We start from the raw sequence: 13,530 nt of genomic DNA, 5'->3' as shown, positions 1-13,530 counted from the left end.
AAAAATGCCATTGCTAAGCTAGAGCCCTTTTCTTGGACATCTAGTTTTTGTGTGAAGAAGCATTCACTTACTTGCACCCGCCAAAGCAGCCATTTGCTCCAAGGGAACGGATGTCTGTCACCTGGAGATCAGTTGTAATTCTGGGAGCTCTCCAGTCGCCACCTGGAACTTGACAATCTTAAATACAGGAAGGATCCAGTAAAAGGTACAGTTCTGGACCTTCCAACCTTGCTGCGTCTTGACACGTGAGGAATTTTGAGAGAATTGTGAGAAAATCATGAAATAGCTGCCATGTATTCAGAGTAGCTTGAGAAGTCTGGTCAAAAGAGAGTCAACGAGGACTAAGTGAACTGTGACTCAAGGACATATCTGAAGTTAGGTTGGTATGGTTCAAATAAATTTGCTTCGTTCAAGGAAGACTTGGGCTGAATCCACATGTACCTGCGTAGCGCTAAATTGTCAGAATGTCAATGTCTTCTTGGCACAATTTCTGATGTCATCGCGTCACGAGAGCAGCATCGTGGCGCGATGATGTCAGAAATCATGCTAGGAAGATGCTGGCATCCTGACAGTTCAGCGCGATGCCAGTACATGTGGATTCAGCCTCGAACTCTACTTCGCAGAAATGGAGAAGTTAATCAGTATGTGGAGCTTTTGGGGGGAAGGGTGAATTTGATACCCATTTCTTTTAATAAAGCTGGAAACTTGTCCCTGTGAAAGGCCACGCTTATAATCCTTTTCAGACATGGAGTCCGTTGAGACTGACTAGATGATGATGTGTTGCTATCCAGAACGGCTTTGCTGGAAGACATTCTTTGTTAACATAATGGTGATGGAAGATCTCTAATGTCATTGCCATGACCTCTAAACTGTGTCTGCCTAGACTTAGCATGAGCTTTCATCCTTTGCACTATCCTAGTTTGCTCCTGCTGTTTTAAAGATACCAGCTTCCACCTGAGCCAGGGAGCGGGACAACGTTTGTGTGTGTGTGGGGGGGGGGCGTTGGTAGGGACTGGGAAGAGATGATGTTATGAACTAACATTCCTCTCATGGCGATCATCTGGTTGTAGTTTCACAGGGCCCTCGGTTAATCGACTCTCTAATAAGAAAATCTCAAGAGTTAGGAATAGTTTCTTGACATTTCAGGATGGATTATCCTTGTGAAATTTCTCAACAATGACATAAACAGGCGTCTGTGGCAAAGACGCCTGCATGCATTGGAATGGGATAGACCTGTGACTTCCATGCAAACCAGTAACACCTTAACAGGCCTAGATTGGGGTGCCTTGGTTGGATATTGGCTGGGTTATCATGGCATGATTTGGAACACACAAGATACAGCAACTTGGCTGAAGCCTGGCAGATCTGGGCCTGGAAGGGAAGCCACATGTAAGCCACCGTGATTTCCATGGTGAAAAAAGTGACGTCACCATAGAAGTAAAAGCATGGAGGGCTCCAGTTCAACGCCAGAGGGAAACACAAAGAAGGAACATTCCCAAAAACATAAGAGAAGGGGATTAGAAAAGATGCATGCAACGAAACAAATATTAAATGTGTTGAAAGTATATTAGCAGGTACAGTATGACATCCAAGCCAAGACTTGAGAGTTGCTGTGTTTGTTCTTTAGCAGGGATAGATGTAATCTATAAGACTGGGTTTCCTCACCTTTTAAGCCTCCAGACACCTTTGAGGTGTTGACACAGGATGTCGGGTGCAACCACAAAATGGTTGCCACAGGAAATTGAGCCAACCACAAAATGAGAGGGAAATACGGTTATGCCTAGCTCTTCAACCTGTCATGCAAAAACTCTGCTTAACAGGATGCCTTTTAAAATGCACATATTGTTTTAAAATACTTTCTTGCTTACATACAGCTTACCACCAGTCAGACAGTGAAGATTCTTGTCCTGTAGAGGCAGCTGCTGCTGAAACAATTTTTTTTTTAAAAAATCTACACGGCCAACTGGATCTCCAGTGACCAATCAGAAGCCCTGCTGAGCAAAAGCTCCACCTGGCTCCCCTAAAACACTTGGTGCATTCCTGGAAAGGTATTGGGTGCAAGGATGCCCACAAGTGCCACGTTTTGGGTTCCTGCTGTAAGACCTTGAGTTTCAAGCAGTTTGGCTAGCCACTTTCATAACTCTTCAAAGTAGCAAATCCCTTTGACGTTTGAGGTGACCGATCAATAAGCCTTTAGACCAGCTCCTTAAATACAAACCTTGTATATGATTTCTAGTAGAAATTCAATATATTGTATATATACTGTATGTACACCTTTCTTTTTTGATCATGTTGGTAACACTTAAAGAGTAGATGGCAGATTATTTACTTTTGCGTTTACTTTTTCAATGTATTTACTTTTGCATTGAAAGTAAAGTAAGTGCTGACTAACTCTCAGGAGATGGCGTTTGTTTCTCGTTAATGGGTTTGTAATTGGAAATGATTACTTTTTGTACCAATTGGATTCATTTCCTACCATTTGTGTGTCCTTACTACTGAAGGCGTACTCTTGCGATCAGTATGACTGGAGATCTTAAAATGTCTGCCTACACCATGCTATTTATTATCCATAGTTTGTACTCTGCTTACGTTTCTTAAGCTTGCAAATATTTACCCATCCGTATGAAAAGGTGCTCTACTTGTTTAGTTTTGTAAAGGGAGTCAAAAAGCCTTTTAGTTAAATGCTTGACAAAATATGCATTTCCTGTGTCTGAAATATCAGGAAACGTTTTCCTTTTGAATCAGTAACGGTTACTGTTAAAAAGCTGTGTAACTATTTAAATTGGGAGAACTCTGAAAAGAGTCTAAGGAAATGCAGAGAAATCACTGCCAGTTTTGGGGAAAGAGAAACTCCTTCTGCTTATAGGAGGAAAGGTCTGTTCTTAAGTGCACAGTCATTCTTTTGTCTCTGGAATTTTGCAAAATTTGAGAATGCTGCTGCTGTTCCATTGGAATTCCAACCAAAAGGTAATATACATGTTTAAGGGGAAGAGATTGTTTCTACTTGGTTTCTACTTGTTTCTACTTATCGAAGGCTTGTGCTGCAGTGGAATTGTATGGTCTTGGTGGTGCTGCTGGACTCTTTTTGATTTTGCTACTACAGACTAACACAGCAAACTCCTTTGAACCTTTACACAAGCAAACTGATCCCCACATCAAAAGGAGCTGTTTGCATCTCCATATCAAAGGAGTTGTTTACATCCCTCCTCTCCTCCTCCCCTCCCCTCTCCTCCTCTATATTTGACCAGTTTCTTTCTGCCCTCCATGCATCTGATGAAGAGAACTGTGGTTCTCAAAAGCTTATGCTACAATAAAATTGGTTAGTCTTAAAGGTGCTACCGGACTCTTTTTGATTTTGCTACTACAGACTAACACGGCTAACTACTCTGGATCTACTTGGTTATACCTTAAAGTATAAAGTGAATCTTCATTCATCTAGAATATATTAGTTAATACAGATATTTAAAATTAACTAGCACTTGTGTTTCATTTGCATAAATTTTATAGCAGAAGAACTTTCTTTTATCAGTGAAAAATGTTAATATACTTGTTACTTATAGCATTCTGCAGGCTTCGTCTCAGATACTTATATCAGATCTTGCACATCTTTCTTTAATACATGTTGGAGGAATGTAGGGTTGATGTGTGTTTAAACTTCACATGGACCAGCGCCAGGGTCTTTTCTGTCCTGGCCCCAGCCTGGTGGAACACTCTGTCTGAAGAGACCAAGGCCCGGCAAGATTTGTCGTCTTTTCGCCAGGCCTGCAAGACGGAGCTGTTCCGCCAGGCATATGGGCAGTGCTAGGCGGAGCCCCCCTGGATGGTTGATGATGGATTGGGCCCTCCCCACCACCAGTACCCCCATTTTGAAAACTTTTTTACTGCAAAGATGCTCTGAAGTTGATTTAAATCTGATCAGTGGAATTCTGTGCTGCTATGTTGATGTTTATATTTATGCTTGTATTTTAACTGCGTAAATTTGGACGTTTTTAGTATTGTTAATTTATAATAACTGTTTTATATATTTTAACCTTTATGTATTTGTAATCATCCTGAGCCTGCTGGAAATGCAGGGAGGATGGAATAAAAGTCAAAAATAAATAAAATAAATGGAGAGATTTTTAAAAAAATCTTGTAAGCACATAGCTGTTTTATTCTGTGTTCAAGGTGATAGTCTATTGAAGGGTATGTTACATCTTTTCTGAGCCCCTTCAGAATGAGGTCAAGCTGATGTTTTGACTCTCAGTTGGAGAATTACAGTGTGATGTATGCCATGTCATAATGAAGCTGCTTTTCCCATTTGGTGACACCTACATTATAACAGAAAGTGATTTTTTTAAACGTTTGCAGACCTGAAGCCCTTGAGAACTTAAGCATCATGATGAATAGAAAGTATTTTAAAAAGCTAAGCCTCTTAATTAGCAAAGTGCATACTCATAGTTTAGGGAGTTGATGTAATTAATTGCTAAGAGTTGATGATAAATATTGTGGATGCAAATGGTATACTTATCACATAATAGTATGCCATGTGAACATCTGGACTATGCTTATGAATGAACCCTGTAGTAAAACCTTCTAGTACAAAGCTAGCATGAAGGCTGACATGCTGTATGATTTTAGGACAGTTATGAAAAAATGAGCGGGTGAAATCTTGGATAGTGCCCATTGGCTCAGGTCAGCAATCTCTCGACTTAGGGCAACTGGGTAGGGTTTTCAAAGGAAGCGATGAACAGAGCTGATTTGCCATTGCCTGCCTCTGAACTGTACTCTTGGATTCTATAAAACCAAACAGCAGGAGCTTTGAACATTTCAAACAGCAGCTTTTAGCCCAAGCCAGAATTTCTAGGCAATTACTCGACTTTTCTAATATGCAGAGCTGTTCATCGCAGTGTACCTTGGATCCTTGTTGTACTTCTGGCTGATGAAAGGCGTTTCCACCAGCAGAACAACTGGGGGAAAAATTTCTGCCAATCCCCTTTTCTCATACCAAATACCTGCTTTGCTCCACATTGTTCCTGGGGATCCAGTGATCCTTGAAGACTCCATCATCTAGGGTTGCCAGCCTCAAGGGGGTAGCTGGAGATCTTCCAGAATTACAGCTGATCTCCAGGCAACAAAGACCAGTTCCCCTGGAGAAAATGGCTGCTCTGAAGGGCGAATCTATGGCATTATACCCCACCGAGGCACCTCCCCTCCCCAAACTCCACCCTCTCCAAGCTCCACCTTCCCAAATCTCCAGGAATTTCGTAGCCTGAACCTGACAACCCTACCCTCATCATAAACTTTTCATAAATTGTGCTGCTGCAGATAATTATCCAATTTAAGACTACTTTAAAGGAAGAGGGCTGCCATTAGGAGGATCGTTAAATGGTCTGGATCTTTTCTTTTTGTGAGGCATATCAGACGCCAATTACATAAACATAAATCAATCACTAGGTGTCTTGTTAGCAGAGTTTTGTCTTTCACTACTCCCCAGCCAGCTGTTTCTTCTCTGCATAAACTCAAGTATGGTAGATTCAGATATTCCAATATATGTCAGCTGCAGTTCTAAAAGTCTTTAAAGGTAACTCTTGAGCTCATAAACAGTTAAGACCAGCCCAATCGATTCCTCCTATACATGGCTCTCATCAGCTTTATGAAGGGAGCTTCATAGTTTACCAAACGTTCCAACAAGCAGATAAAAATCACTTTTCCAGCTAAAGTGCCTCCAGCAAACAACTGTATTTTAGCTGTTTTTTCTTCCTCATTCAGCCGTTGGTATTGCAGACTTAATTATTCCTGAGAGAAGAGCTCTAAGCATAAATGTCTGCCATCTTTAAGAGAGAACCCCAGAGTCCTAGCAATGACAGCAGTAACAGCTCTTCAGTTCTTTGGGTTTATTCTGGAAATTCAGTGTGAGTTTCCTTACAGAAAGCAAGCAGGTAGAGTTCAGTCAAGTATCTTTACCAGTGATATCCAAGCCTCCTTAGCACTCAGTTAAAATTCCACAGAAGCTCCGAAGATAAAACAAGCATATAAATATCCTCTTGACTCCCAAACACTGCCTTTTGTCCATTACTTGATGGAGTCCAGCTTTCTGCTAAGGACTCTGTGAAGTGTTTGTGGGGTTGGCTTGAATCTAAGCTTTCCGTGGACAAACAGGCATCCATGGTGGCTAGAACAGCATTTTCCCATCTTCGCCAGGCCTGACAACTTTCCTCATATTTATCTCAGTCTGACCTTGCCATGTGGATCCATGTGATGGTCATCTCTCATTTAGACTACTGCAATGCGGTCAAAGTAGGGCTACCCTTGAAGATGCTCCTGAGACTTCATGTAGTGCAGAATGCAGCTGCTAGGTTGCTGACAAAGTCACCATGGTCAACTCATATAACACCGATTTTGAAGCAGCTACACTGGTTACCAATTAGCCTCCAGATCCAATTCAAGGTGTTGGTCCTCACCTTTAAAGCCCTTCAGGGTCTGGGACCCTCATATCTTCGTTTCTGCTTCTCCCATTATGACCCTGCTCCCCACTTCGTTCATCTTCACATGGCTTGCTGGTGGTTCCTGGCCCCGGGGTGGCATAACTTTCTTCCACCAGGAAGAGGGCATTTGCAGTTGTGGTGCCCTCCCTTTAGAATGCACTGTTGGAAGACACTTGTGCTCAACAAGACTTATTGATGTTTTGGAAGCTCTGTAAGGCAGAACTATTCCAGCATGCCTTTGCAATCTAATATTTTTTTGTGAGGCAGAGATCTTGAACCTCCCGTTTCTGGGCAAGGTGATTGAGCAGGCAGTGGAGAAACAGCTGCAGAGTTTCCTGAAGGAGACCTGGGCCCTAGATCCCTTCCAGTCCGGTTTTCACCCTGGACACGGGGTGGAGACATTGCTGGTCACCCTCACGGGCAATCTTCACTGACATCTGGATCGAGGTGAGTCAGCGCTGCTGATTTTAATTAGATCTTTCAGCAGCGTTTGATACGGTCGATTACGATCTTTTGACCCACCGCCTTGCCAATGTGGGAATTCAGGGGATGGCACTACAGTGGCTAGTCTCTTTTCTTCACAGTCAGGAACAGAGGGTGGTGCTGGGGGAGAAGTTATCATCCTGTTGGCCACTAATACGTGGTGTGCCACAGGGGGCAATACTCTCCCCATTATTCTTTAACATCTATATGTGCCCCCTCGCCCAGTTGGTGTGAAGTTTCAGGCTTGGGTGTCACCAATATGCGGACGACACCCAGCTATATCTGTTGATGGATGGCCGGCCTGGATCAGCCCTGGATGTCCTGGAGCATGCTTTTGAAGTTGTGGCCAGATGGCTGAGGCAAAGTCAGCTGAAACTAAACCCTGCAAAGACAGAGATCCTGTACTTGAGTCATGGAAATGTGGTTTTGGGACCCCAGCTCCCCACACTCGATGGGGCGGTGCTTACACCAGCTCCAAGAGTTAGGAGCCTGGGGGTGATCCTGGATGCCTCCCTGACAATGGAGGCCCAGGTCACTGCAGTTGCCAGGTCTTCTTTTTTCCACCTTCGACATACCAGGCAGCTTGCCCCGTATCTTTTGTCCCGCGACTTATCTACAGTGGTCCAGGCAATGGTCACCTCTAGGTTAGACTACTGTAACACACTCTACATGGGGCTTCCCCTGAACCTGATCCGGCGTTTACAGCTGGTGCAGAATGCGGCGTGTGTCATCACCGGAATGCCGATGTGTGCGCTTATAACGCCGGTATTGCGTCAGCTGCACTGGTTACTAGTCTTATACCGAATCAGATTCAAGGTTTTGGTATGAACCTATAAAGCCATATGCGGACTGGGACTGGCGTATCTGCAGGACCACGTCTCCTCATATGAACCTCAGAGGGCTCTTCATTCTAGTGATAAACACCTGTTAAAGGTCCCTGACCTCAGGAAGGCCTGCCTGGCATTGACCAGGGCCAGGGCCTTCTCGGTCCTGGCCCCAGTCTGGTGGAATGCTCTGTCCAATGAGACCAGGGCCTGGCGGGATTTGTTATCTTTCCACCGGGCCAGCAAGATGGAGCTGTTCCGCCAGGCGTACATGCGATGCTAGGCGGTGCCCCCTGGCCGGTTGAGTACAGAACATGCCCTCCCTACTAGTAACACCCCACCCCCCATCTATTAAATATTCCCTGCTAGGATGCTCTGGAGATGGTAAAGAGTGGTCGGTTGGATTATTGTGCCGCTATGTATATGTATTTTAAATATGTAAATTTGAATGTTTTATGGTTTTAAACTGTATTAACTGTTTAATGTCATTTCAAATTGTATGTTGGCTGTAATCTCTGAGCCTGCTGGTGTGGGGAGGGCGGAATATAAATAAATAAATCGTGCATTTTTAACTACCTGCAATTTTTATGTTATTCTCAGGAATAACATATTCTCTTGTGTCTGTATAAAGCGTATTTCAGCTTATGTTGGCACTAATACTTTGAATTCTTAGACAGAATTCTTCCTCAGGACAAAAGACTTCCTAAGGCAAAAGACTCTTCTCTCCTCACTCCAAAGGGAAACCTGTATTTCTTGACTTTTCTTGTCACTTACTCACTAAAATCCTGTCAGAGACCAACTGACTGCCTTCAGTCTGGTTCTAACTAACCAATGAGGGAAGAGAGAGCAGCCTGTCATTTAAACTCTCCATTCTAGGGAATAGTTAACCGTTCTCCTCCCAACTCTTTGATTTTGTTGCACTGAAGAAAGCTGCTGTTAAGTGCAGTCTGTCACACAAGTGCTCTTTATTTTGTTGTATAATTCTAATCTCACAATATGAATGGAACAAATAGGGATAGTGTTTGAACATACATGTATCAACAAAAATAACTTTGTCATGCTATCTTTTGAAGTCGCAAAGAACAAGGAATTCCATAAACTAATTATTTTTCAAAGTTTCTCAGATATTTCCAACCAGCCTTAATTCGGCAAATCTTTTTCATTATACTAACTTAATCAACTTGGTTAAAATCAAGAAAAAACAGTGGTTATATTTTCTAATCCATTGGCACTCACTCTGCAGCTGTCAGCCACATTTGTAATAACCATCACCAAAAGGGCCACCTTTACTTCCACACCTGGCACAAGGCCTGCATCTCAGGGAGGCTGACAACTTACCTGTTCTTCTGGCAGTTGCTATTATGAGGCGGGAACCATCTGTTAACCACAAGCCTCACCCCACTTAGGGTCTCCGTAAGTCAGCTATGACTTGAGGGCACAGATCTTACAAAAGTGCTGTGGCAGGTTCCCCACCAGGTGGGAAAACTGAAATAAAGTTAATGGATATAATTCTTTTGCCTTCTTAATGAAGATTCTCTGTCTCTTCTCTTTTTTTTGGTAAAGGTTCCAGATGTGATCAGCAGCATAAGGCAAGCTTCCAAAGCAGCCCTCAAGGAGGAGGTCAAACCCAATAAAGACAGTGAAGATGCCTTCTATAACTCTCAGAAATTCGAAGTCCTGTACTGTGGGAAGGTGACCGTGGCTCACAAAAAGGCCCCCTCCACTCTGATCGATGACTGCATAGAGAAGTTCAACCTGCACGAACGCCAGCGCCTGAAACTGTTGAGTGAGCAACGCAGTGCAGAATCCAGTGCAGATCTTGCTGAGAACGATGGTGACACGCCGCCTTCTCCTTTGGACAGTCCCTTTGAGGAGATGGATGACGCGAACCCCTCTGGTGGTAGCAACGTTGGGATGTTTACGATCGGAAGCCAGACTAACCTGGCAGGCCTGGCTAGCTCCCGTCTCTCGTTCCCCGAACGGATTTTGGAGGATTCGGGGTTTGACGATCAGCAGGAATTCCGGTCCCGGTGCAGCAGTGTCACTGGCGTTATGCAAAAGAAGGTGCATGATAACACCTTAAAAACGCAGTCACGGAGACGACACGCAAGCGCCCCCAGCCACGTCCAGCCCTCTGATTCTGAGAAGAACAGGACCATGCTGTTTCAGGTATGGCTTCTGGGTAATACGGCATTCCTAGCCCTTGGGGCAGAAAGCAGATGAATTTACATACGAATCCTCTTCTTTAGCTTAATTCTTTATAGAGCATGCATCGTAAACGACTAGCAGGTGACTCCATGAACTAGTAAACCCCTCTTAGTGAGTGATAAAATGCCTCTTTGTTTGCTTGCCAGAAGGCAGAACTTGAGCAGAATATCTACCGCAGCTCTAAACATCTCACATTGTGCACTGTTGATTTTCCATCTTCATTGCCCTTCCTTGTTGCTGATTAGTGCGGTATATGGACGCATACATTAGGGGAGATAAATTGCTTGGATCCAGCAGATATTTCCTTGGGCAGCAGATTCCCTGTCCCCCAAGAGTAGTATTTCAGGAGGCATTTAGGGCTGCCGTTGGAAGGGTTGCCAAAAAAAGTCCCACTCCGCAGGCAGAACTCAGTCCACCCACAGAAACACTCTGCAGGATCCAGATGGCTTGCTAGCTTTAACACTTGTTTTTTAAAATGACTCATAAAAATTAGCACATTCTACACTTGATTGTAAATATTAGCATCAGTTTTGTCACTTGCCTTGGACTGAGATTTCGCCCTCCAAACCTAGATATGGTAGTTACAGTTTGCTAACAATTCCATTTGTGAAATAAATCCAATCTAAAAAAAAAGTTTCATAGCGTTCTTCTATACTTATAATGAGCCAAAGATGGAGTTAAAAGTTGTAAAACAATTAAGGATTGATCAAGATGGGTAGCCATGTTATTCTGGCTGCAGCAGTAGAAAAGACCAAGAGTCCAGTAGCACTTGTAAGACTAACAAAATTTGTTAGTCTTATAGGTGCTACAGAATTAAAGATTGTATTTTAAGGAGTTTCAAGATTGTAGCTTTGTACCTAGATTATACTTCACATTGATTAGTGTAAAAAAACCTTCTAAGGAAATCTTCTAAATGCATAAAATACTGCTTTGAAAGAACCAAGTGTTTTTATCTCTTTGGATTATCATCTAAAATGGTGAGGATTTACATGTATATTAAATGACATAATACACTTTCAATGAACTTTAGCAATCATGTGCAACTGGATTTTCTAGTTTCACCCAGAAAAATCCAGTTGCAAACCAGTGCTAAAATGTGTTATCCAACGGATGTGAAAGTGACCATAGAGTGGTGAAGAAGGTTTTGAGATGTATCTAACTCTTAAGCCACTCCCGCTATCACTTTATCTATTCTCAAAATCAAATTGATTCTTGAAGCTTGAATTGCTTCTGGATATTAAGTGGTAAAACCTCAGTATTCTCAAACTTATTTTGCTTAGACATTGGGATTAGTCTTTCTCCAAAGACGCAATGACTTCTAGATCATAAAATTGTTCTGCCCAACTCTCGCCGCACCCTGGCTCAATTCACACACCATTCCAAAACCCTGTTTGTGCTAACCACACCAAAGAATCTTAACCAGGATTCCCCAAGCAATACTGTTTAGGAGGGTCTTCAGAGAAGACTCATGTTTTAGGTGGGTTTATTGCTTAATGCATTTTTACCCTGCCATTCCTTTGAAGAGCTTGGGGCCATGCCAAATGGCCCCCCTCCTCTCAACAAGATAGGCAGTTTGGCCACTTTGGCGGTGATTCTTAACTGACGTTGCACTGTGCCTAATTTAGGTTCATGTGGATTTGAAAGATGCTTTATGCTTCCTGAATGGAGGGGGAAACAGGGCACTTTAATGAATGAACAAAGGTCCAGCAGGAAGACTGAGATTCTGGAGCTGCTTGTCTGCCTCCTAAAAAAAATACACTACTCTGTTTCATAAGTTCATTCCCATCATTGCAATGCAACAAGCTCTGTTCGCAGAACAAGGGCCTTGGTTGCGGTTTGTCAGTTCAGACATCTAGGCACTTTCACTTGCACTGAATAAAGCACTTTCAACCCACTTTCAATGCACTTTAGCGATCATTTGCAAGTGGTTTCCCCATTCCACACAGTATAATCCAGTGGCATAGGGCATTGAAAGTGGATTGAAAGTGCTTTATTCAGTATGTGTGGAAGTGATTGTAGTTAATCTTCTTTCATTGTGATCTGGATGTGACATGAATTGAGCCAGCAAGGAAAGCAGGACTTAGCACCATGAACAGACACCAGTTTTGTTTTTATCCTCTGCCTCCTTTTTATCCATCTTCACTGATGTGAAATGAAATTCAGAAAAAGTGGGCAATGATTTCCTCATTGATTTTATTGGAATGGATAAGCACTTGTGGCCATAACACCCATTGAGTAATGTGCAGGGTTCTCAGATGGTGGATTGGGACGCAAAGTGAGAGGGAAGAGAAGGAACGGTGTGAACTGGGAGAGGCTGTTCCTGGGAAGCTTGGTGCCAAATTTGAGATCCTTCTGTGTAAAATGAAAATGTCCTTGTTGTTCACTAACAAATGAAGACTAAACTGTAAAAATTAAATAGAAGCTTGTTCATTATTAACCGATGTGAAACTTGGTGTGTTATGTTAGGGAGGAGGGAAAGTAGCATGGGATTGCTTTGCAAATAGGCTCCCCAAGGGACAGTAAGTTTTTAAAAGTGGGTCCTATAATGTTTGAGAACTGTTATGGAAGTGGTAACTTAAAGGAGATAATACAAACCCATGGAGTGTGGGTCGAAGCCAGGGAGAGACCCAAGCAAGTGTGTAAGTTCTAGAAGGAACTCTAAGGGTCATCTAGTCCAGCCCCTTGCACAGTGCAGGAAATTCACTCCGACCCCGCGCCCCCACCTCCCTCAGTGACCCTTCCTTTATGGCCAGAGGAAGGCAAAAAACCCTCTAGGATTCCTGGCCAATCTGCCCTGCAGGAAAATTCCTTCCTGATCCCAAAGTGGTGATCAGCATTACCCTGGGCATATAAGGAAGGGCCACAAGAGCCAAGCGTTGGCTCACCACTTCATGCACTCCGTCTCTTGATCTATTAGAGATCAAGTCAGAGAATCATCATAGCTGGCAAATTATCATCTAGCCTCTTCTTAAATACCTCCAAGGAAGAAACATCTGCCACCTCCTGAGGAAGCCTGTTCCACTGATGAATCAATGTGTCAGCAATGGTTGTTGTGGGTTTTCCGGGCTGTATTGCCGTGGTCTTGGCATTGTAGTTCCTGACGTTTCGCCAGCACCTGTGGCTGGCATCTTCAGAGGTGCTACACCTCTGAAGATGCCAGCCACAGCTGCTGGCGAAACGTCAGGAACTACAATGCCAAGACCATGGCAATACAGCCCGGAAAACCCACAACAACCATCGTTCTCCGGCCGTGAAAGCCTTCGACAATACAATGTGTCAGCAAGTTTATCCAAAAACACTTTTGCTTTAATTTTGACCCATAGTTTCTGGCCCATCTGCTGGGGCAACAGAAAACAACTCTTCTCCATCCTCTATATGAGAGTCCTTCAAATACTTAAAGATGGCTATCCTATCTCCTCCCAGTCGTCTCCTCTCCAGGCTAAACATGTCCAGTTCCTTCTACTCATAGGACTTGATCTCCAGACCTCTGACCGTCTTTGTTGCCCCCCTTTGGATACATTCCAGCTTGTCAACATGCTTCTTAAACT

At 43.3% G+C, this 13,530-nt stretch overlaps 1 protein-coding gene across 4 annotated transcripts in view; it reads left to right on the top strand.

The window, feature by feature from the left end:
- Positions 1–13,530, top strand: part of TBC1D4 (TBC1 domain family member 4) — a 120,966-nt gene that overhangs the window by 43,302 nt on the left and 64,134 nt on the right. For all 4 annotated transcript variants that reach the window (XM_054973661.1, XM_054973659.1, XM_054973660.1 and 1 more), the window contains exon 2: positions 9,338–9,943. In XM_054973661.1, coding sequence (XP_054829636.1) covers positions 9,338–9,943 — 606 coding nt within the window. The remainder of the gene's footprint in view (positions 1–9,337; positions 9,944–13,530) is intronic.

The sequence above is a fragment of the Eublepharis macularius genome, chromosome 3, assembly GCF_028583425.1.
Source record: "Eublepharis macularius isolate TG4126 chromosome 3, MPM_Emac_v1.0, whole genome shotgun sequence".
NCBI lineage: Eukaryota > Metazoa > Chordata > Lepidosauria > Squamata > Eublepharidae > Eublepharis > Eublepharis macularius.
This window is presented reverse-complemented; position numbering and strand designations above follow the sequence as displayed.